Genomic DNA, 26,101 nt, shown 5'->3' with positions numbered 1-26,101 from the left:
GGAAAGTTAGGCACAGAAAGGTTAAATAACTTGCCCAGAGTCACACAGCTAGTAAGTTGGGAGTTCAAACCCAAGCAGTCTGGCTTATAGACATTACAACATACTGTCTCAAATGTGCTGGGATCAGCAGAGTTTGCAGGACATTCCCTAGATATACACATGATATTAAGCTTAGGGCATGAGTCAAATCCTTTCCTCTACCCTGCAGGGCTATAGGGCTGGACTCCTGACACACCACCACTTATCTGAAAGCCCCAGTGGAAGCATCGGAACTGCCTTAGGGGGATGTATGTAGTATGGAGTCCCCCTTGCTTTCCACAGCACCATGTAGAATCCATGAGGAGACAGGGTATATAGTTATTCCAAAGGGGGTAATACAGCAGCAGATGGGATCTGGCCCTTGGGCTGCAGTCATGGCTTGCCTTTGTAAACAGTCTTTGGATGCCAGCAGCCTGGCCCCAGATGCTCCAGTCAGTCCACTTCGCCTTTGCTATCAGCCCCTCTAAGCAGTTCTGGAAGCCTGTGTGGTCCACCCTGTGGCTTGACTCTGTTCCTCTGGAATCCTTGAATAGGCTCTATCTCATTTTTTTCCTGGCTCCCCAACTGCTTAGGCGTCTCTCCAGCAGCCACTGAGCCCACATGATGTGTGAGGAGCCAGATACAGTGAGAGGAGGCTCCAGAGGCCACAGTCCCTAGTCTGGTCTAGCTGAAATAATCTCTAAGATTGTTCAACCTCATTTTTTTTTAAATTGGATTTTTGAATGACAAATGTAATACCAGTATTTATCCACTGTCAAAAGCCCAAATATGATAGAAATCTATAAAGTAAAAAGCAAAAGCCCCTTTCTTTGCTACTATCCCATCCTATACCCCAGAGGGTTATTGGAGTTAGCAGAGCAACTATGGGAACAGTTTGGCTCATATCCTTCCAGATTGTGTGTATTGCACAAATACACACACATAAATGCACATATATAGTGGGAGTTTTACTTTAACATGTAGCACACTCTACACATTCTGTATATTTTAAAATTTAATAATGTATTATAGAAATCTTCCCATGTCTTATTAACTTAGCTTGTTTTTATAACTATATAACATTCCAGTGTACAGATATACCATAATTTATTTAATGGTTTCCTACTGGTGAACACTTATGTTGTATGCAATTTTATATTAAAACAGTGCTGTAGTGAACGTCTTGGAACATACATCATTGTATACTTGGGCTAATATTTCTTAGGATAAAGAAGTGGATTGTTGAGTTATTCGATTTTAAATTCTACCTCGTTGAAGTCATTATATTTAACAAAGATTGTTAAGCACCAACAAAGACCCTTTGCTGTGCTGGAGCCCTGGGAATACAGAGTTAAGTTTTTTTTTTTAATTTCCCCCGCCCCCATCTTCAAAGAGTACCCTGATAATGGGGTGGGGGAATGACAAATAGACAAAAATACTTCTAACTCAGGATGCTCAGTGCACTGCGAGAAGCAAGGTCCAAAGAAGGTAGGATGAAAGAGCCCTTAATGCTGAAAGGGCTTCAGGCAAAGCTGCAGAGAGGAGGGGATATGCCGAAAGAATGCCTCCCTACTCCTCCTGGGAGCCCACCCGTGAGGCTGGGTATTCAAGAAGAAATTTGTTCTGAAGAATTATGATGCTCCTACATTTTCTCTTACACAAAGAAGGAAATCTCGGCTGCACGCCCTTTCCTTTCCTCCTCTTGGCACTTTCTGATTGATGATTGGAAATGATGGCAATACATAAACTATTTTTCTTTTTATTTTATGACCTGGTAATAGCAGTAACATATTTCCAGTAAATGTTTTCTATCGCAATAAAAAAGTTGTAACAAGCCTAGAAATGGGTATAGTTAAACCCTAAAGAAATCACACTTTCAGAACTGTGGATTAAGGCAGTAACTCTGTAAATCACTTCACTTAGAAAAAGGACCACCACCACCCCAGAAAAATCAGAGCAAGCAGCTGGTGTTCACGTGACGTGCCCGCTGTGAGGGCTGGTGGACTTTCAGTTTTGACCCCTTCAGGATGAACTACGCAGCCTCTTCCCTGCTGCCTAGTCTCCCATCCAACGTCTTCACTCCTTTCTGAACTGATAAATCATCTCAACCTTACAATTTTTTTTTTAACCCAGAGATCAAAACTTATAATATTCTTTATGGGATACAGTGCAGCAGAGTGGTTAAGAGCATGGGCCTTGGAATCAGACACACCTGTACTACCTGTACTCTTGTCCCGGCTTCACCACGGTCACGTGCCCTAACCACCCCATGGTTTATTTTCCTACTCTGTAAAAGTGGGGATTATAATAGGGCCTTACTCATAGAGATTTTTTGGGTTTTGTTTTTTTTAGAGTTTTCTGAGGAATCAGAAAGCAAATGCATGTAAAGCACTTTGTTAAGGGCCAGTAAAGTCTTCAGTGTCAGCCGCTGTTGTTGTTGTTATAGTCTGGGAACAAAGCATTGTTTGACTTTCAAAAAGGGCAAGTTGATGATTTTGTCAAATTTGTGTAGCAATATAATAACTGACATTTATTGAGTGCTTTATTTTGTGCTGGGAATTGTTACACATAATCTATGGAATTACCCCATGAAGATTTAAATCAACTAACTTGCCAGGATTTGCATATAGCCAGGATTCTCATCCAAGTATTTCTGACTCTGAAAGCCACACTCTAACCACCACACATCCACATTCTACAGTTAGACACTCCCAGCATTAGCAGAAATTGTAAAACCTTGAGTAGTTCTGTCTCACACCAGACATGTCCTCCTTAGGCTGATAAAGATTTGGTGCTGATAATATTGAGAGCCTATGTTCTTAGAACTCCAAAGACCAGGCAAAAAAGAAGCACTTTCTTTCCCTAGTCACCGGCAGAGTAGCCCCACTTCTCTGCTCATCCTTATTTAAGCTCTTTTACTCTTATGAGGATGAATGGCTGCTGCTTCATGTCCTTAACATGCTGTAAAAATTAGGCCTTTCCCAGCCTTTGTCTTTAATTTCTGATTCTAGCTGACACCTTCATTAATGGTCTAGTGCAAGCTTTCTGTGGACTTGAAGACTTCTGTGTAAAAGTGGTTTTGCTGTCCTATCAATAATGGTCATAATTTCCCCAATACTCTCATCAGCAGTGAATTGAGTCTTGCAGCGAAGAAATGGAAACCCCAGTGCAGTGGTTTGAAAGTGATTTGTCTTGTAGACGGCATCTTCTTTCAGTAAAATCAGGTCACTGCGGCACTGCTGGGTCAGATATAAGTCTGAGACAAATTAGTTGAAGGAAATTGATCATTTGAACCTTACGTTATTTTTAGCTACAGTAGCTTTTAAATATCTTTTTCCATATTTACACTTGTCTTAATACACTTTAATCATCATCATCATTAGAAAAATTAAACATCATCTCAGTTTCAGCAACACCTTAGATAGAGGAAAGAATGCTCTCTATCTGCCCCACAGAAGTGACCTTCCCTTCACAGTTTTGGGGTTTGCTTCCATCATGGCAGGGATGTTGTTTAAACACTTAAACCCGCTCACTCCTCCTCCTCCTCTCTCTGGCCCCCTTGCTGGGGTTTGTTTATTGCACAGACTGGCCCCTTGACCAGTCTGTTCTTCATTGCTATTGAAAGTTAATGGTGGCAAAATTGCATTCCCAAACATTTGAACCTGAAGTGGCCAGGGCCGAACTTAGTTGATCTCTGGTGATCGGTTCAATTTAGTTACGATTTTTTGCCATTAGGCTGGGGCTGAATGATGGTGATTTGGTTGAGGCCAAATGTCTGAAGAAAATTGGCTCTCTGATAAGAGTGCTGTTATCAGAGGGGGCTACCTTCTCATTTACATTTAGATGAGTATTGATTATTTATTTACTCAGAGAAGTGAGATTCGTTTCCAATCTTATCTTTCTCGTCTCTGCTTGTCAGCAGAAAGAGAGATAGAGCTCCTGACATCAAGCCAAGATAACAACACTTTGTAGCAAAGATAAAAGTTGGAATGGGCCTTTTTCTAGTCTTGACTGAAAGGATAAGTTTTAAAAATTAGAACTGATGGGTCATGCTTTCAAAACCTTTCCTGAAGGTTTTGCAGTTTAACTAGGCAGGAGAATTGGTTTATTGGAACAGCCTTGATCTTTCTTCTTTTGTGATAGGAATTGTATTTAATTTGATTATATTCGGCTATTTCACTGAGAGCAAATTGTGTATTGGCTCAGAAGAGGCTAAAGTGTGACCTTATTGTAGTGTCAGCTTGTTCCTTTTTTATTATTTAAATTCCAAATTATTCAATCTGAGCCTCAGAGGGGGCATAAGCTACAGCAGTTATCACTTGAATATAGTTCAGCGCTTATGTTAAGATCAAGCAGAAAATGATTGTAGCTGCCCCTAGAGGAAGAGTTATAAGCGATGGAGCTGACAGTACGTGCAGACATTTTAGAATAGCTGATTTGGGTCTGAGCTCTGACATAGACAGCATCAACGTGTCAATGATGGCTTTGGCTCAGTGAGGAACTTGGGATTCAGCCAACCCCTGCCATAGAGCAGACAAGGCCTGGCACAATCTGCCTTGAATGGGTCTCCCCGCCACCAGCCCATTGTCAGTAGTGCCACCGGAAGAATCTTACCAAAATATAAAGCTGATTGTATCATTCCCCTGCTCTGTTAGCATCTGTTGCTTATAAGAGAAAATCCAAATCTTGACCAGTGGTCTGGGCCAAGCTTTCCAGCTACAGCTTTCCCCTTGCACCCCCGTATAGCCTGGGCCTCTTCCATGCTGAGTCTCCCATGGTCCATTTGGGCTCTTCAGTGCCTCCTTGCCTTTGCACGTGCTGCTTGCTCCCCCTGTAGGAATGCACTTCTTCCCTCTTCTTCATCTGGCTCTGAGTCCTTCCAGACCAGGTTCAGATGATTCCACCTTAGGAAAATGGAAGGTGAAGTCAGTTGTCCCTTCTTCTGGGCTCCCACAGCACCTTGTTTGTACCTTGGTAAGAGCACTGATTGGGCTCTTCCATAATTAATCTGCTCAGGTGTGTCTGGCTGCCTCCCCTAGCTGCCTTGAGGGCAGAGACCATTGGTGATTCATCTCTGTGTCTGGCACATTGTTGACGCTCAAAAATGTGTGTTAGATGGATGTATGGATGGTATTGTAGCATCATATATCCTTTGATATCTGTGCTGTCATAGTTCAGTGTTCAGTGGATTCTGACTTTACTTGTCATTTTTAGACTGTATTTGTAGGACCTGAGACACTAGGGAACTGTAGGAATCCTGGCTGCCAAACAAGTCTCTAATCTTAAGTGCTGTCTGTAGCTTAAAAGCAAGCTTGGGCCAGGCGTGGTGGCTCACGCCTGTAATCCTAGCACTCTGGGAGGCCGAGGCGGGCGGATCATTGGCGCTTAGCAGTTCGAGACTAGCCTGAGCAAGAACGAAACCCCGTCTCTATCAAAAAAATAGAAAGAAATTATCCAGACAACTAAAAATATATATAGAAAAAAAAAGAAATTAGCTGGGCATGGTGGCGCATTCCTGTAGTCCCAGCTACTTGGGAGGCTGAGGCAGAAGGATTGCTTGAGCCCAGGAATTTGAGGTTGCTGTGAGCTAGGCTGATGCCACGGCATTCTAGCCTGGGCAACAGAGTGAGACTCTGTCTCAAAAAAAAAAAAAAATTCAAGCTTGTTTAAATAGATATGCACCCTCTCCCTCCTATACCCCTCCTCAGACACACGTGAGAAAGTGTATGGACATCCACTTTGATGCCAGCATTCCCTGCCACGCCGTACCTTCCCATGTTGGGGCATTAGCCTGTGTGACTCATAGGCTAGGGAGCTCCCTAAACCTGATTGCACTGGTTTCTGTTTCAGCCTGTAGTAGCAGTAATAGCACCTGTCATGGACTGAGCACTTTGCTAAGGGGAGTCCTGGATTGTCTCATTTAATCCTCACAGCAACCTCTGAGGAAAGTTCTGTTATCCCCATTTTATAGATGAGAAAATGCACAGAGGAGATTAAATAACTTCCCCAGAATGCATAGCTGGCAATGTTACCTCCTCTCAGGGCACAAACACCAAGGATCTTCTACTCAAACCTGGTCTTTTCTCTTATTTGCTCACATTTAACCTTTTCTGGCTATAAGAAGCTCTTTCAGATTAAAGCATCTCTTTAAGTTGGTGAGTGCAAAATAGTTGACATGAAAACATAAACATGCAAATGTTCAGCCTTTGACTTTATCATTTTCCATCACACGGGTGGATCTCAAACTTGTTCTGATGCTCAGCAATAATAACAATAAGTTAATTTATTTATATCCTACCTCTATCCAAGAAGCATTTGGAATACATATATTACAACAGGATACAAAAATTTATGAAGCAATAAAGAAACTACATGAAAGGAAAAAGAAAATAATGATTAAATGGCAAGATGAGTCTCAAGGAGGAGCAGGCACAGAAATGCATGCTCAAGTCATCATAGGCGAGCACTTGAGTGCTGAGCTTCCTGACAGGCAAAGGAGAAAGGGACATGGTATCAGTTAGTTACAGTACGTATGTTAAGCTATCTAAAGATATAAAAGCAAGCCCGTTGCTCTGGGGAAATACAGCTTTTCCTGATACCAAGGTCTGTAAGAAATTTCTCCCATGGGTCCATAGAAAGAAGACGCAGAGTGATATAGAGGGGACACTATGGCTTCCCTCTCTTCAGACTTTGACAGGCATTTGCTCTCCATTGGATTTCAACTCTCAGCTGTTTAGAAATTGTGTGCTGGAATCTTTTGTGTTTCAGTCAGGAGTTAAAGGGAACAAGGAAGAAGCTGCACTGAGCACGTGTGTCCACCACCCAACAGATTTTCTTTGAAACTTATATACTGAAATGTTTGCCTCAGGTTTACAAAATCCCATAAAAATCCTGCCTGGGTATTATAACTTGGAACCCTCCCAAAGTGCCCAGAGCAGTATTTTGTTCCTAGACCATTTGGTGACATGGTATTACTGCAATAAATACATCATTGGAAAGCCCAAGCAGGTTTTCTCGTCGCTGCAGAGTAACTGCTTCCCAGAATCTTCCTTTTGTGTTCCCCTCTGCTGTGAAGTAGAGAGCATGTGGCTTCATGCACAGCTGTGACATTTTAAAACCTCTTTGCAAAGGTTGGATGTTGCTTTGAGAACTATGTCCTGTTCAGTGTGAAAGAGCCTTTTATATTTTACATAAGCATTTTTTGGCAAAAAGTATACTCGTAGAAATTGACCTCACAGCTTGTCTTTTTGAAATGGCTTGTGGCTACTATTTTTTCTTTCCTCCCATGTAAGTTGCCTAAAAATTAAACAAGCATTTGATAGAGACTATAGTTTGATGTATAGTAGGTCTGGGTTATCATAATCTCGATTATCATCAAGACGTTTACTAAGAACTTGGTATGACTCAGGTGTTGTGGTTCATAATGTAATAGAGAGAATGCAGGCCTGGGCAGCCATGGGCATGAATCCTTCCACTACTTCCTGAAGAACATCCAGCAAGCTATTTAGCCTCTGGAAGTCACAGTTTCTTCCGTTGTTAAATGGATTTATACTCTTTACATGCAAGGGTGACTAAAGAGTGAATGAGGTGATCTATAGAAAAGGCCTACATGGTACCTGGCACATAGTAGGTCCTGTGATGGTAGTAGTTAGATTGTCAATACTGTTATGATCTCTTAGTGTTGTAGTCTGATGATGATGATGATAGCTGACACTTAAATAGCACTACTGATGTGTCAGACACTTTTCTAACTGTCCCTAGACAGTCCTATGAGGTAGGTGTTATTATTATCCCCCATTTTATAGATGAAGAAACTGAGAGGTTAAGTACATTGGTTCAAAGTCACACAGCTAAATTGCTCAACCAGGACTTACACTGAGGCAATCAGGCCCCAAGTCCATGCCCTTAACCAGCAGGCTGTATTGCCACTCACATTTACCCTGCCTCTCATTACACAATATGGCCTGAAATGATCAGTTTGGCCTATTTATGGAAAAGATGTATGAAATACTGTAGTCTTTCTCTGTGAAATATCTTATCATCCAGTATTTGGGCAGGAATTAAGAAGAGATGTAAATATTTGTAAAAAGCAATTTTCCATTTGGGTTTGGATCTCAAGTTTCATCTACATCTTAAGCAGCCTACCTTCCCCACAGTCAAGACCCATCAGTCCTTTGCTAAGTTCAGAAGTGTTGTTCTTTAGCTTTTATGGAAGAGCAGGAGTTCCCAGAGCAGAAGACAACACTCAGAATTTCAGTTACTGACAAAACTGGGCATAGATAGGAATGCTCTTAAGGAAAGGTGGGAGGGTCTTCCTGGATGGATAGAAAGATACGGTGATCATGTCTTCATAAGGGGGCTTTGTAGTACCATAGACCCAGAATACAGCTGTGGCGTGGAATATTTGGTATGTGTGGATTTTACTAAAATATTTCAGATAATTTTCACTTTGAATTTATAGAAACCACAAGTTAAATGATTCAAAACCCAGATGAATCCACAAATCTACAAAAATCTATATTTATGGTATAAACTATGGCCTCTTTATAATTGGCCAGTAATTTATAGTTTGCAGGAGGAAAAGTTCAAAGCACACAAGCTTTAGAGCCATAAGATCATTGGGTTTCATTTCCCCCTTCCTACTTCCTACCTTTGTGTTCCTGGGCAAGTTACTTCACTGGGGTCCTAATCTGTAAGATAGGGATGATAATATCTGCCTCTCTGGGTTGCTGTGAGGATTCAGTGAGGTAACATACATAGCATGCTTGGCATATAGTGAGCATGTGGTAAATGAAAGTCATCAGCATACTAGGCCTCGAGGAGAAAGTCCTAAAAGCTCCTTTCAGGAACCTGAGTTTAATAGAAATATCTTTAAGACCCAAGAAACAAGAAAGTAAATGTGAAATGATGGCCTTTAATGGCTTTGAGAGTGGAGCAGGGAGTTGTGTTTAGGGATAAGGGACCCTTCCTAGTACTCCTTGCCTTTCTTGGTTACCCTAATCCACATTTCCCAGGCAGCTGCAGAAACTGGAGGGAAAGAAATGTACAAAAGAGACCACCAGCCTGAAATTCCTCCTGATACAGCCAGTGATCGGGAAAGGAGTGTCTTATATATAACCCAGCTTCAGCCAGGCTGACAGCTTGAGAAGCCCAACACCCTGTGTACTGCTCTCAGAATACAGATGCCAGGGTGCAGGGTTACTTAAGATGAAAATATCTGTCTACATAAGCAGATCATATCTGGTTTTGATTATTACAGGTGAATGATTCATTAGAGATGCCACAATGTGTGATGATTATAGTATCCTAAGAAAAATGGCATAGTAAGAAACTGGAGAACTTTTAAGCATATGTTTTTTTAAATTACAATAGTAGCCTTCCTTTATTATAAGAAATTTGAAAAATATAGGAAAACACAAAGGAAAAATAAAAACACTTATAATCTCACTATCCAGTATAACCACATTTCACATTTTAACCTCGTAGTCTTTTTTGTCCTATACCTTTACATACATATATTTTTCTTACTTAAATTTACTTTTTTATTGATACATAATATCTGTATATACTTATGGGGTACATGTGATATTTTGTTACATGCATAGAATGTGTAATGATCAAGTCAGGGTATTTAGAGTATTCATCACCTTGAGTATTTTATCATTTCTATGTTAGAAACATTTAAAATCCCCTCTTCTAGCTATTTTGAAATATACAATATGTTGTTAACTATAGTCACCCTTACTCTGCTACCATATTTTTTTTACAGTTATAATCATCCTATACTTATTGTGCTATAATTTGCCATTTTCATAAAATAGCATATATAAACATGTTTCATAAAATTAAATGTTTTTGTAGCATCACTTTTAATATTTTCATGATATTTCACAATATTTTTAATTAGTCTCCCTGTTATTAGACCTAGGCTGTTCCCAAATTTTGGCTATCTTTAAAAATGAATTATTATAGCTACACTTCGTACCCAGATTTCACTGTAAATTCGTAGATGTGACATCAGTGCTTCATACATACCGTGTTGCTGAGAGGTATTGGGGTGGAAGCAATCAGGTTATTTTAACAGGCCAGTTTCTTAGAAAGCAACCCTCTAGGTTCAAGGGCAACTCCCTTTCCTCTAATGGGCTGAGGAGACCTACAGCAAAATTTTCTAAAAATTCAGCTAAGCTTGATTTTTCTGTGATTCCTTCCACCGGTGAATGTCCCAGCATCCATTGATTAGCATCAAACATGCCCGTTAATTGACGAATGTTGGTGCTGACAGGTGACAGGTAGCAGAGACTATAAGAATTACTTGCATTTCCATACTTTTATTTACTTAATTCTTTTGAAATTAGAATTTTAGCCAAAAAAAAAAGAGAGAATTTTACTATGTATAATGTTGAAACATAGTACCTTCTTGATCTAAATACGGTGTATTAGAGTTTTAAAAGAATGTGTAGCCTTCTGAGAAAATAGTTGCATGTGTTTTGACCATTTGTTTACTTAGTGAAGATTTAAAAGCTTTAAATAGTATAAAATGGACTGTATGTATGTGAGAACTCTGAGAATTGGCTCAAGTGCTCATGAATACCCGATAAGAGAAAAGATCAAATACACTGTCACACTGAAATGAATCTCTACAGTGCTACAGATGAACATAGAACATGGGGGAGAACGACTGGAAATGAGTGAAATGCCTCAGACTGATGAAGGAGAAGTACTGGATGTGAATAATCAACAAGTTGACAACAGCTGAAGAACATATCTAAAAATACGTGTTCCGCCTGGGAGCCCCACACAGCCTCTGATGCTTTCCTCAGATCTCTCACACCTCTCCTTCTGTCTGACCAAACATGCCTTTCACAGTCAAAATAATAAGACATAAGACAGTTTCTTATGCCTCTAATCTTTTCAATAACCCTTAACAAATCACAGGAGCAGTCTTTTGAATCTGATCATTGGACCTATTAGGTGTTATCTGAGAAAAACAAGATTGTCATTTGGGTTGACAAAGAAATACATGAATAAATGTATAAAATGCCCCAGTGTTTTATTAAGGCCTGCCAGAACCTTCTGTGTGGAACAAGGAAGCTAGTATTCCTGGTTTCCAGTATTATTGAACCTGTGTCTCTTAGGTTTCCATAAATATTTCAACAAAAATATGAGTTAGCCCGTACTGTCTTTCTATCACCATAACCCAGAAACCAATATATCTTTTAATCTTGCCTGTTTTTAAATTTTTTTTAATTTTTGAACTGTCATATCAGAGTTCTAAACATACCTTATTCTTGATTATCATTGATTTATTATTTTATAATGATAATTTTTTTTTTTTTTTGAGACAGAGTCTCACTCTGTTGCCCAGGCTAGAGTGCCATGGCATCAGCCTAGCTCACAGCAACCTCAAACTCCTGGGCTCAAGCAATCCTTCTGCCTCAGCCTCCCGAGTAGCTGGGACTACAGGCATGTGCCACCATGCCCGGCTAATTTTTTCTATATATTTTCAGTTGTCCAGCTAATTTCTTTCTATTTTTAGTAGAGACGGGGTCTGGCTCTTGCTCAGGCTGGTCTCAAACTCCTGAGCTCAAATGATCCACTCACCTCAGCCTCCCAGAGTGCTAGGATTACAGGTGTGAGCCACCCCGCCTGGCCTATTATTTTATAATGATAATTATTAATAACTACCTTTATAGGAGTGCCTCCCATGAGGCAGGTACATTTCTAATAAGCATTTTTCCTATATCACCTCTTATCTTCACAATAATTCTTCAAGGTATAAGTATTCTCACATATTAGAAAAAGGAGGTTCAGAGAGGATGCTCTTATCTAAGAAACGGTATAGCCATGTGTGACTCCAGGTCACTGTGACTGGAAGGCCATTTACCTCTCAGGCGGTTTGGGGGAGAATTGAATGGAAACAGACCTGATAATAGAACAGACAAGTATGTGGATCCATGTGGAAAAAACCCCCAAAGTCTTCCATCGTGGATAACTAGACCCTCAAGACAGACTTCAGCATTTTCCTGAGCTTTTCGCCAGTTTGTGGTGTTTTTTTTTAAATGTTAAATTCACTGTTTCAGACTTCCTGCCCTCCTCCTGCCTCTTTGATCTTCCAGGCCCTCAGTACCGCCTAGAGAAGCAGAGCGAGCCCAATGTCGCCGTTGACCTGGAGAGCACTTTGGAGAGCCAGAGCGCGTGGGAGTTCTGCCTCGTCCGCGAGAACAGTACGTTGGCCGCCTCGCTTCATGCCTGCTTTGTCCGTTGCAAACTTGCTTAGCAGTCATGTGTTTGGGACTTCTCACTGGTCTGGCTTCCCTAGGCAGAGTGGAAGTGACTGTGTTCCAAGGAAGACTGCAGCCTTCCTGCCAAAAGTACATCCCAAAGTGAAATGATTGATTTTGTGCTGTTTGGTAGGGTCTGCATCCTGTTTTGCTCACTCTGTGATTAATGTTTTTGTGTTAAATTATATCTTCTTACATTAGGAGCAGAAAGATTTTAGAAATAAGAGCCCTTTTTGGAGGCAAAGTATATTTTGTATAAAAGCAACCAGCCCTGTCAGTATCACTGTTCAGACATCAAGTTTTAGAACGTTTTAACTATTTGCATACCTGCGGGAGGCAGTGTGGTGATTTCCTGCGCTGTGTTGAGAACTTACTTACTTAACTTCGTTCATTCTCTCTGTTCAGTTTCCAAGTTGTGAGTTTTTGCCATCCTCTCCTCCATACTCCCACCGACTCAAGGGGCAAGTGATGTGTGAAAACTGCGATTGTGGCAGCAGACTGTCCGTGGTTATTCCTGCTTCAGGGCTTTTACACAGGCTGTCTCTTCCACCTGGAACCTCTTTTCCCCATTCGGGTTAACTCTTTCTCATCCTTCTTCTCAGTTTAAATGTCACGTCTTTAGAGAGACCACCATGATCTCCCTGTCCCCAATTACTTAAACCTAATCTGTCCCTCATTTGGTGGGCTCTTATATTAATATTCTACCATAGAGTATACTACTCTTTCTCCATTGCATATATTTCTATTTATAATTATATGTTTTTCTCAATGATTGTTTTATGTCCATCTCCCTCACTAGATTGTCAGGTCCGTGAGGGTGTCCCTGACCCATACCAGGTTGCCCTTTAGTAATGTAGCAACCCACTATAGACCATGTACTGCAGGAGCTCAGTAAATATATACTGAATGATGACTGAAGGGTAGATCTTTTTTTTGTTTTGTTTTGAGACACAGTCTCGCTCTGTCGCCCGGGCTAGAATGCAGTGGTGTCATCATAGTTCACTGTAACCTCGAACTCCTGGGCTCAAGCGATCCTCCAGCCACATAGCTGGGACTACAGATGCACACCATGATGCCCAGCTAATATTTCTATTTTTAGTAGAGACAGGATTTCACTCTTGCTCAGGTTGGTCTCGAACTCTTGAGCTCAAGCAATCCTCCCGCCTCAGCCTCCCAGAGTGCTGGGATTAGAAGACATGAGCCACTGCACCCGGCCAAAATAGTCTTATCTTAGATTGTTGATAGGGGTGAATATTTTCACAAGTTTTTACTACTTATTTGAATTTCTTGGGCCATTTGGAAATCAGTGATTTTTATTTCTATATGTATTTACATAGGGTACTTATAACTAGTTGCAGACTGGGGACCCCAACACCCCATGCATGGGTGTGGCAGCTCATGCCTGTAATCCTAGCACTTTGGGAGACTGAGGTGGAAGGATCACTTGAGACCAGCCTGAGCAACTTAGTAAGACCCTTTCTCTACAAAAATTTAAAAAATTAGCCTGGTGTGGTGGCACGTGCCTGTAGTCCCAGCTACTCAAGAGGCTGAGGCAAGAGGATCACTTGAGCCCAGGTGTTTGAGGTTCAGTGAGCTATGATCATGCCACAGCAGTCTAGCCCAGGCAACAGAGCAAGACTCTGTCTCAAAAAAAAAGCAAATCATCATGCTAGAGTCATCGAAGAGCCAAAGAGCACAACATGGAAAAGAACCAATAGCCTTTATCTGAGAGAAGATTGAGCCAAAAGAGGTGAGATCAATACCTAGGACCACTTTTGCCCTGACAAAAGAAGTCCAGGGTGTGCCAGGGTTAGAGATTCACCAAAGGAAAATAAATAGCATGTAGTAAGATAGTAAATTTAAACTCAAATATGTTGGTAAGTGAATTAAATGTTTTAGTTTTCTTTTTTTAAAAGATGGTCAGGATGGATTTTTTTTTTTAATATCCAAAACAAAGACACTGAAAGTTTTAAATAAGTCTGTTTTAGCCATATTAACATGAGGTGAAATACATTTTTAGATATAAAAAGCATTCATAATGACGGAAGGTTCAATATACTTGGAAAATTTAACAATTCTAAATGTGTATGCCTCAAAATATATAATGCAAAAACTGAAGAATTACTAAGAAAAATATTATATAAATCTCCCATCATGGAGGGAGATTCTTAACTCTCAGTAATTGAAATAACAAATATATTTTTTAAAAATTAATAATATAGAAATTTGAAAAACCATTAAACTTAATCTCATAGACCTGTACAGAGAATATTTTACCCTACAACTGCAGAATACATATTTCTTTCAATCACACATGAACATTTCCCAATATGGACCATATACCAGGTAATAAAGTAAGTCTTAAATATCAAAGGATTGAAATCATATGTGATATGTTCTCTGATCACAATGAAATTAGAGTAGAAATCAAGAAAAAGACAAGAGGATCTGCATATGTTTAAAAATGGAGAAATAAGTTTCTGAACCTGTGGTTTAAAAATAATAATGGAAATTAGAAAATGTTTGTCTGAAAGATAATGAAAATTCTACATATGAAAATTTGGAGGGCCGGGTACGATGGCTCACGCCTATAATCCTAGCACTCTGGGAGGCTGAAATGGGAGGATCACTCGAGGTCTGGAGTTGGAGACCAGCCTCACCAAGAGCAACACCCCGTCTCTACTAAAAACAGAAAGAAATTAGCTGGACAATTAAAAATATATAGAAAAAATTAGCTGGGTATGGTGGTGCATGCCTGTAATCTCAGCTACTCGGGAGGCTGAGGCAGAAGGATTACTTAAGCCCAGGTGTTTGAGGTTGCTGTGAGCTAGGTTGATGCCACGGCACTCTAGCCCAGGCAGCAGAGTGAGACTCTGTCTCAAAAAATGAAAAAAAAAGAAAAGAAAATTTGGGGATATAACTAAGCATTATTTAAAGGAAATTTTACAGCCTTCAAATTCATATATTACAAAAGAAGAAAGGCTGAAAAGGAATGACCTAAGCATTCAACTCAAGAAATTAGAAAAGAAGCAGAAAAAGAAACCTAAAGACAGCAAAAGAAAGGAAGTAATAAAGATAAGAGCAGAAATGAACGAGATAGAAATTCTGAAACATCAAAAGCAAGAGTTGGTTCTTTGGAAAGACTAATAAAATTGATAAAGTTCTAATGAAATGGATCAAAAACAAGGATGAGAAATACAAATATTAATAGGAATGAAAAGGAGGTACACTGTAGATCCTGTCATTAAACAGATGATAAGGATTGTTTAGAAAAATCATACCAAAAATATTGAAAGTGTAGATGAACAAATTCCTAGAAAAAGACAACTTACCAAAATTGACACAAAAAGAAAACCTGAATATTCTCATAACTGTTTTGAAAAGTTGAATTAGTGATGAAAAACCTTCCCACAAAGAAAATCCAGACCCACATGACTACCGGCTAGTTCTGCCAAACACTCAAGGAAGAAAAAACTCCCATTTTATATCAGCTATTCCAAAGAATAGAAAAAGAGGTATACTGTCCAATTTATTTTAAGAGACTGTCATAATCCTGGTACCAAACCCCAGGAAAGACCATATAACACAGAAAATTTTCAGGCCAGTCTTTCAAATATAGATGTAAAAATCCTGAACAAAATATAAACAAACTGAATCCAGGATTATATTAAAAGAATAATATAGCATTACGAAGTTGGGTTAATTCTAGGAGTACAAATTTGGTTTAACATTAGAAAAACCCAGTCCATATAATTTGCCACAATAACGTATTAAAAGGAAAAAAATCATCTCAGAGAAAAATCATCTCAGTAGATGTGGAATGTTTTTCAGCCATTAAAAGTTGTGTTTATCAAGAGTTTCATAATAAGAAAAATAACATTAAGGGGAAAATATGTCAACATAGACTCATCCCAACTATGTAAAAACAAAAAGTATAGAAGAAAAATTGCAAGGAGCATGTTAATAGTTGTTGTCTTTGGTTGGCAAGATTCTGGGTAATTCATTTTCCTTCCTCTTTAATACTTGTTCTTTCCAGAGTTTCTAATGTGAGCACGTATGACATTCTAAAATGAAAGAGCAAACAGGAAATAAGGGCAAGTTCACATACATAAAGATTATATAGTGAGAACATCTATTAGTATAACAATCTTTGGGACACTTGAAATCTCAAACTATTTATAGTAGCACACATGGTGTGCCAAAGGAAATGTTATACTAACACACCCTTTTGTACTGTGTTATCTGAGTTTTTTTACCTTGTAGAAATGAATAATCACTCCCTCTCTCCCTGTCATTTTCTTTTATTCTTTAAAGACTCAACTTAAACATACTTGAAGAACTAATTCACAAACAGTAACTTTATAGTGGATTCTGTTTCAAAATGCTGACTCTTTATTATACAAATAAGATAAAACACTATTTATTAACATCTTCATACATTTTTTGGATATGTAACATACATGTAAAATAATTTGCAGATAATGAAAGTGTCTATAGTGGAAACTGAGTCTTCTTCCATCCCCTAATTCCCCTCCCAGAGACAGCAGTTGTTCCTAGTTTCTTCCATGTTTTTCCAGGGATCATCTATGCATATGGAAGCATATTCTGTGTGTGTGTGTGTGTGTGTGTGTGTGTGAATAGATATACATCTACATATATGCATGTGTATACACAAGCATACACATTTATATTCCCCTCCTTTTAAAAACACAAATGATAGCAAAGTATCATTAGCGTTCTGCATTTTCTTTTATCATTTTAACAGTATATTGTAGAAATTATTCCACATTAATCCACATATTATTCTACATATAAATTCACCTATTCTTTAAACTGCTGCACAGTATTCCACAGTATATTATGATTTCAAATTAGGCTGCTTTTTTTTTTTAATGAGCCCAACTTTCTTACATTAGGAAAGAGAAGCTGTGAGGATTGGTGGGTAAAGCTTTGAAATCTGGGCTGTAGTTCTCCACTTCTAAGCATGAAAATGGTTTTTCTTTGTTTTGTTTTTTTTTCCCTGAGACAGAATCTCGATCTGTCACCCCTGTTAGAGTGCAGTGGCATCATCATAGCTCACAGCAACCTCAAACTCCTGGGCTCAAGTGATCCTCCTGCCTCAGCCTCCCAAGTAGCTGGGACTACAGCTACATGCCACCACGCCCAGCTAATTTTTTCTATTTTTAGTGGAGACAGGGTCTCGCTCTTGCTCAAGCTGGTCTTGAACCCCTGGCTTCAAGCAATCCTCCCACCTTGACCTGGTGTTAGGATTACAGTCATGGGCCACTACACCCCACCTCAATTCAACTTCTTAATAGGTAGCTATTGAAGAACAATGTATGGTTCTTAGTTGGAATTTCTACCAGAAAATTTTTTTTTTAAAAAGCTTTTTTTATAAAAAGAATAAATTGTTTCTATAATTTACTTCCATTTAACAAAGACTAGTTATATTTCATTGATTTTAAACCATTGACTACCTATCGCTCTTTGTAAGTGCTGGTCAGGGCTTCTTTCATTTATATGGTGACTTTGACTCAGAGTGCAAGAACTGAAAGTATCTTGCAAATCCTTCAAGATATGGATGCCAAGGCTTACAGAGGCCACACAAGTAAATTAAGACCATGGGCCAGCCGCGGTGGCTCACGCCTGTAATCCTAGCACTCTGGGAGGCAGAGGTAGGAAGATGTCTTGAGCTTCTCAGGAGTTCGAGATCAGCCTGAGCAAGAGTGAGACTCCGTCTCTACTAAAAATAGAAAAAATTAGCTGGGCGCAGTGGCACACACCTATAGTCCCAGCTATTTGGGAGACTGAGGCAGGAGGATCACTTGAGCCCAGGAGATTGAGGTTGCAGTGGGCTATCAAGATGCCACTGCACTCTAATCAGGGTGACAGAGCGAGACCCTGTCTCCAAAAAAAAAAAAAAAAAGTTGGATTAAGAAAAAGAAAAATATTTCAAAAATAGAATTTTTTTTTATTTCTGTTGATATCTTTGATCAGGACTGGCTCACTATCCTTAAAGGCATTTTAGATGTGAACTAAATTATGATCATGTATCATACAGTACTTAAGAGAATGTGCTTTCAAACCAAGCTGCCCCAGTTCACAGTCTGGTCCTGTCACTCACTTAGCTGTGTGAGCTGGGACAATTTACTTAACCTCTGTTGAGTGGTTTATCTGCCCTTATAAGGTTGATCGGAGGATTCAATGAGTTTTAATAATCATACCACCCTTATAACAGTGCCTGGCACATAGTAAGTACTCAGTAAATGTTAACTGTAATTAATAAATAGTAAAAGAGCAACATTCTGTGGCTGATCAAGCAGATGGGGCAGAGGTGTGGAGGTCTGGAATTGCAGAACTGGCAGATCCCTCAAGGAGAAGGGGGGTGATCTGGAGTGGAGAAGAAAAGAGAATAGGGTGGGGGGCAAGTCTGTAAATCTGTGTCATAGGACCCAGAGAACTTAGAAACATGGTGCTTTTCAGCAACTGTGTTTTGGTGTCCTAGAATGGATGTATACTTTATAAATAAAACCATTTGTTTGAGAAGACTGTTTGCCATAAGAGTGAATATAAGTCTTTCAGTTTTTCTTCCAAGGAGGGATGGGGCAAACATTTTATGTCAACCACATGAGAGGAAGTTTTTAAAAATTATTTATTCAGGCCAGGAGCAGTGGCTCACATCTGTAATCCTAGCACTCTGGGAGGCCAAGGCTGGAGGATTGCTTGAGGCCAGGAGTTCAAGATCATCTTGAGCAAGAGCAAGACCCTGTCCCTACAAAAAGATAGAAAAAATTAACCAGGCATAGTAGCACACGCCTGTAGTCCCAGCTACTCAGAAGGCTGAGGCAGGAGAATCGCTTGAGCCTAGAAGTTTGAGGTTGCAGTGAGCTGTGATGACACCATTGCACTCTAGCCAGGGTGACAGAGTGAGACTCAAAAAAAAAAAATTAATTATTCAGGCCTACTATTATTAGACATTTTAAAATGCTTTCTTTCATCATTTTCTTAACTGCCCTACAAGATACTGTTCTTATTGTGAAGAGAGGCTATGACTTGCCCAAAGTTAGCCAGCCAATGAGTCATAGGACCAAAATTCTAAGTTTATCTGATTCCAGAACCCACCCTGAGATTGTCAATAATACAAGTTAGATTTTCAATCCCAAGAATGCTGATGACAATTTTCTTTATATACTGTGAGAGAGAAGCTTGCAAATGAAGCTCATAAGACAAGAGTTTCTGCCTAGGGACTGAGAGCTAACATTTGTGCTTGGATCTTAGCCTAAATAAGAAAATGACAAGCCAAAGTCCTTGAGCTTTCCAGTTTGGATTCTTGTCTGATAATCTACTACATCCTTCAGCCAACTGTCTGCTAGAAGCTGGAATCAGACCAGAAGGAAACACAAGTACATTATGGAGAGGATGTAACATTAGAAGACTTCCATTCTTGTCCAAGCTCCTATATAAATCCTGGCGCCAAACTGAATCTCAATTTCCTTTTCTGCCAAATGTTGCCAGTGACCTTTCCCACCAACCATGTGTGGGTAGTCCATGCAGGTCCTTAGAAGACAGGTGCTGCTTGAACCAACTTATTCTTACCACAGCTTTAAAAGAGAAACTCTGGAATTTCCCATTATCAGGGCCAAAATAGAACTGAAATTAAACTGGCTTTATGGAATGCCAACAATGTGTCAGACACTATCTGTTTTATCACTCACTAGTCTACCATTCAGCATAGTGCTTAAAGCACAGTCATTAGAATCAAGCAGACCTTGGGTGAATCACTTGCAGCTTCTGACATCGGACAAATCATGTCACCTCTCTGAGCCTGTTTCCTGCGTAAATGGTTGAATTTATGTCACAAGGCTTTTGTGAGGATTGAATGAGATATAAGAACTGTTACTACAACAACCTTTTATGCCAGTGTGGTCATCATCCTTGTTTTATAGAAGAAGAAACTGAGGCTCAGAGGGGTAAAGTGATTTGCTAATGTCACATGGACAATAATGAGGGGCCTGGAAAACTGTGCCCTTTTTTCCATTAAGTCTAGTGAAAGAGCTGAATCTAATTATTTTATTTCCTAAATAGAAGTTGTTGTAGAAGATGCTTCAGTTCCGTAAACATCAGTTCAGCCTCCCTTGATCTCTTTTCCTTTTGAAGGAGATTCACAGGATGCTTAAGATCTTGCATTATTTCACTACCTTATTGAAGTTCTTAATTTCCTTTATTTAAGGTTATACTGAGGAAGGGCCTAAACTCACCAGGTGGGTGGTCACCCAGACGGGTGGACTGTGGTAAGGGAGAACGGCTGTGGGTTTCAGTCTGAGAGCCCTCATCTACCTCCTTTGGTTTCCCTTTGAAGACCCAGGAGAGGAGGCAACTCCTAGAAGCCTCTTAGGCCACCTGGCTGCCACTGGCTGGGCTCAGTTAGAGTCCTTCTCCTTCTTCCTCTCTGATCACTGATTCCCCTGAATGGATTTGGTCACTCTCACACTGGACTGTGACCCCACACACACTGGACAGGGCCCAGATCTGAGTCCCCTCTGCATCCCAGTGTCTGTGATCAGGCCTGGCTCATTCCCTCTGGTAGAGGGGACCTTCTGAGCACTGGAGCTTCAAGGGGCAAGTACGTGATGACTTTTAAGTAGAATTTGGGGTTTGAGTGAGCATCTTTATGTGTAGGGGTTTCTTTGTTGGGCTACCACCACCACTACTAAATAGTGAGAGAGGGGAAATAGCAAGTGTAGAGAGAGAACAGATACTGGCTTTGCCCTGGTGTGTTTCCGGATCCTCTTTGCGATGCTTGTTTATCCTAGGCTGCTTCTTCCTCCTGTCGGTGTGCTCTGCCAGCCCCGGAGACTCCCTGGTGGTTCCACTCTGCTTCTGGAGGTTTGCCTTCTTCAGTTACAAATCACTAATCTCTCCAATTTCTATCATGTGACTTAAATACCAGGGCTTTAGACCTCTTTTATTATACGACAACAGCACACTTCAAATACAGAAGAAAATGTGATCGTGCAAATAAACTCTATTTACAAATAGAAATGACTTGTGATGTTCGTTGTACATATTGTAGGTTGATTTATTGCTGAAAGCCAGTTACATGTCTGTCTTTAAGAGGGAAGTATTCACGCTAAAGAATTTTCTGTATGGTTGAGGGTTTTTTAAAGATATTGCATAATAGTTCCCTGCTTGCTGCACACTGTAAGAATTGAAATGAACAAGAAACATCCCCAACAGAAGAATACCTGTGTGTCTACCTCTTTGTGTCTGGTTAATGTGGGCCAGTTTGGCAGTGTGTTGTAGGGGAAAAGGCAAGATGTTTGGGGCCACTGTGTGATCTTGGGCAAGTCCTTCTCCTTTGTGGGCCTCATTTCCCCATCTGTAAAGTGTGATGGCAGATCCTACCCTGTAAGGCTGTTGTGAGGATTAAACTGTTGAAACAAGTACATGAGATTGCAGTTCACTATGTGCTTTTTTTTTCCCCATTGTTTTTTGGGGGGTTTTTTGTTTTGTTTTTTGTTTCTTTGGTTTTGGGGGGTTCTTTTTGAGACAGTCTTGCTCTGTTGCCTGGGGTAGAGTGCAGTGGCGTCAGCCTAGCACACAGCAACCTCAAACTCCTGGGCTCAAGCAATCCTCCTACCTCAGCCTCCCGAGTAGCTGAGACTACAGGTATGCACCATCACACCTGGCTAATTTTTTCTGTTTTTAGTAGAGATGGGGTCTTGCTCTTGTTCAACCTGGTCTTGAACTCCTGACCTCAAGCCATCACCCCACCTCGGCCTCCTAGAGTTCTAGGATTACAGGCGTGAGCCACTGTTCCTGGCCCACTATGTGCTTTTAATATACTCAATGTACTATATAAGTGTTGGCCATTACTGAGTGTCTGTGTGCCTGAGACACGGAGAGCGAGTGCCTGTCAGAGATACCACAGCATGTCTGAGCGTATATATGGTGGCCTTTTCCCTCCCTGTTATTCCTGTTTTCCCTCTAGCCTCTTAGACATGCCACAGGCCCCTTTGAGCAATGGCCAGCACTGAGGGTAGCTGATACTTGGAGCAAAAAGCTGTGCTGACCTTTACTAGAAGCAAACTTGTGCCCTGTCCACACTTCCTTCTTCAGTAATGAGTGCCTGAATTGTGCGATGTAGCCTGAGAACTTCCATGGGAATTGCATTTTTCACTCTCCCCCTTTCTTAAAAGTTCCCCCCTTTTCATTTTATCATTAGGTAGTAATTAGTATTCAGGGGAAATTGGTCTTAATATATTAAAATTGGTTAAGTGCATTTAGACCTGTACCACAGCCAATGTCTTATTGGAAAACGTAATTGGGGACTCTGTGTATGTAATTAATTGAATTACAATTAAGAACTTTCATTAAGCGATACACTGGTACATTAGAGCAGTAAGGAAACATGTTTGATGAGCCACAAACCCTGTCTGGGCTCTAAGTGAGGGCATGGAGATTTGCATCCCTCTGGTAGGCTCCTGGCCCCAGAATTTGCCCTGGAGGTCTTGACTAATGGTTTGGTAATGCATCAGGCGACATTTCTGCAGCGACTCTGGATGGGAGGTGAGTTTCTTCCAGCATATGTGCCCTCATTCTCTGACTCTGGAGTCAGGGAGAGGGACACTATGGTGTTGATCGGATGTTATAGTTCTTAGATATTTTGCCACGTAAATTGTCAAAAATGCCAGGCTCCTTAGAAGCCCGCATTACTTTTCTTGTGCTTCGATTTTTTGTTTTTTGGTGTTTTTTTTATAGACGGGGTCTCCCTGTGGTTTGAACATGGACAAAGACATATTGGAGGAAAAGGAAGTAATGGGAATTCTGTCAGGAGTCTTAACTTCTAAGTAAACCTGTAATGAACCATGGTCCAGACCCTTAAATGGTCATCCTTCGTCCTCTAAAGCTGTGGTCCCCAACCCCTGGGCCAAGGATGAGTACTGGTCCATGGCCTGTTAGGAACTGGAACTGGGCCCCACAGCAGGAGGTGAGCAGTGGGTGAGTTAGCAAAGCTTCATCTGTATTTATAGCTGCTTCCATGGCTCATTGTGACTACCCTCCACCCCCAACCCCTGTCCATGGAAAAATTGTCTTCCATGAAACCAGTCCCTGGTGCCAAAAAGATTGGGGACCGCTGCCTAAAAGGTAGTTGGATTCACTTTGGGCACATACTTGTTCAGGCATCCCCAAAAGCTTGATTGAGCCTTCCTCTGGGCCAGCCACTATGCTGATACTTGGGAGGTGGAGAAGATCCAGCCCCTACATCATGGAACCCACATTTGTGATCAGTCCTACAAAGAGTAGAGAGCAGCGACCAGAGCTGGTGAGATTACTAGAAGGCTTCATTAAGGAAGAAGAAAAAGGAGTTAGATAATGAATAAAAGAAGAATGTTCCAGGCTGAGGGATTGTGCTCATCTGCCAGCCTTAGAATGAGGAGGAGCTCGGCATATTTGGGAATGAATGAATGGAATGGAATGACTGAGGGAGAGAGTGCTGAAAGATGAGGGATAGGCAGGGCCTAGCATGCAGAGCCCCTTCCATGAGCTGCTCTTGTTAGAAATTCTATAAACTTGAAGCTGTTTCTTTCTGATCACCTCATCAAACAAGATTACCTTGATTTATTGAGAGGGGTCTGAAACCTCCATGTGGAAAGTCCTCCAGCCTGGCTGGCCCTGGCTCCAAGAGTTTAATCAATTAAGCACTGACAGCAAAGATCCCTGCCCTGGTGGTAGCAGGGCAGATTCTAATGAAGGATATATCCTACTGTGTGATCCTGCTGGCTTTAAAGAGATTACTACAGAGTGGCAGGTAGGCATGAATGTCTGTGTGTATGTGTCTGTGTGTATGTGTTATAGTATATCATCTATTGATTGTTTTTTAGAGACCAGCAAAAATGACTAGTAGCTGAAGGGAAGTGTTTAATAGAAGAGAAGTTTGGGGCTTATGAGTCTTTGGAGACTTAAAAGACCCCTGAAAAAAAAATGTGATGGATGCAGAGAGCTAAGGAAAGTTTTTTTCTCCATGACTCACTTAGGCATCCAGCTCTGAGACTTAAGGAGTGGAGAGAGTTAGGTTACCCTGATTTCTTTGTTCTGGCAGGGCCCGGCATGATTGTGTTCTCCTCAGATACTCTTACGGCCTACGGAGTTGTACATCTCTAGCTCATCTAAGGAACACTTTACTCAAGGAGGTTATGTGGTAGTCAGTGTACAAATTTGGAATTAGGCAGACCTGGGTTCAATTCCTAGCTGAGCTTGCCCTAATTGTATGACTGTAATAGCAGGTTGACATTCTGAGCCTTGTTTTTCTCATCTGTAAAAAGAGGATAATATCTACCTTAAAGGGGCATTGGGAAAATTAAATGAGATAATGTATTTAAAATGTGAGCATAGTGTCTGGCATAGTAAGCACTCAATAAATGTTACCTGCTATTGTAGTTTTTGAGGCAGGATTCCTGTCCTTGATGAACCTAGTCTAAATGGAAAACTGGGACTTGTGTGTTAGGTTCTCTTAACCGAGGTAAACACAAGGGATGATGTACAAACCTCGGGCACTGTTATGGTCAACCTGTGTTGCATAAAACCTCACTCATTCCACCAACAGCATTAATTGAGCATCTACTGTGTGACAGACAGTATGCTGTGTAGAATGGAATGTTCCTACCCTTAAGGAGCTCCTAGGCCATAGGGGAGTACAGATAGTTATCATACAAGAGACTTATCATGAAAGCCTTCAACAAAGGGCCATAGGTTTTCAGGAGCGGCATCAGGAAAGGTTCCATCTGGACTAGACCTGAAAGTGTTTAAATTTCAAAGAGTGTAAAGGACATTCTGACCAGATAGTATAACCTGAGCTAAGTCTAGTTTGGCTGGAGCAAGAGGGGTGGTTCTGTATGGGGAGTAGCAATAAGACTTTGAGATAGAGTAGAACAGGAGAGGGTTTATTTACTCTTTATTCAGTTACTTGCACCTCAGTGTTTTATTTTGTACAGGGTCCTGAGCTGGATATTGCCCACACCTTTGAAGAACTTTCTCCCCAGCCCCAACATTTCATTTTCCACCACTCCCCTTCACACACTCTTTGCTCCAGCCAAAGGCAAACATATATATGTGCTCACACCTTGTGGACTTCATGTTTTTTCCCATACTCCTTCTCTGTGGATTGCCTGCCCTCTTTTCTAGCACCTGGGAATCCTACCATTCTCCTAAATTCCCAAAGCACAGGACAGAACCTGGCATATGGTTGGTGCTGGGTGACTGCTGGCTTGGAAGGAACAGTCAACAGGTTGTGCTATGGAAAGTGTAAAGGTGAGGAGGTAACAAAGGCCATTGATCTTCTGGTTGAGTTCTAAAGTTGGCATAGATCGCTTTGGAGAAGGGAGACGAGTTGCTTCGACTTATGGCTATTAAGATCAAGGTCCTTTAGACTTGGTCTGAGACTCATTGAACCATAAAATGAATTTTAAAGTCCCATGCAGTTTGTATCTAAGAATACAGGAAATCTGTCAATAACATCCAGTGAGTTCATCTGTGCTAATTAATCTGTTAATGATTAGTGCCTGTTTGAAAGAAAGTCATTGACAGGGTGTGGTGGCTCACGCCTGGAATCCTAGTACTCTGGGAGGCCAAGGTGGGAGGATCACTTGAAGCCAGGAGTTCGACACCAGCCTGACCAAGAGTGAGACCCTGTCTCTACAAAATGTGGAAAAATTAGCTGGGCATGGTGGCGCACGCCTATAGTCCCAGCTACTCAGGAGGCTGAGGCAGGAGGATTGCTTGAGCCCAGGAGTTTGAGATTG

The 26,101-nt window shown here is 40.8% G+C and overlaps 1 protein-coding gene across 8 annotated transcripts in view; it reads left to right on the top strand.

Moving 5' to 3' along the window:
* MAPKAP1 (MAPK associated protein 1) overlaps window positions 1-26,101 on the top strand; it is a 237,538-nt gene that overhangs the window by 160,333 nt on the left and 51,104 nt on the right. For 5 of the 8 annotated variants that reach the window (XM_069476792.1, XM_069476791.1, XM_069476790.1 and 2 more), the window contains one exon: window positions 12,135-12,242. The exons of 2 other annotated variants lie outside the window; for them this stretch is intronic. In XM_069476792.1, the coding sequence (XP_069332893.1) occupies window positions 12,135-12,242 (108 nt within the window). Of the gene's footprint in view, window positions 1-12,098; window positions 12,243-26,101 lie in introns of all 8 variants that reach the window. One more of the 8 variants, XM_069476785.1, reaches the window with a different exon arrangement.

The sequence above is a fragment of the Eulemur rufifrons genome, chromosome 7 (genome assembly GCF_041146395.1).
Source record: "Eulemur rufifrons isolate Redbay chromosome 7, OSU_ERuf_1, whole genome shotgun sequence".
Classification (NCBI taxonomy): Eukaryota; Metazoa; Chordata; class Mammalia; order Primates; family Lemuridae; genus Eulemur; species Eulemur rufifrons.
This window is presented reverse-complemented; position numbering and strand designations above follow the sequence as displayed.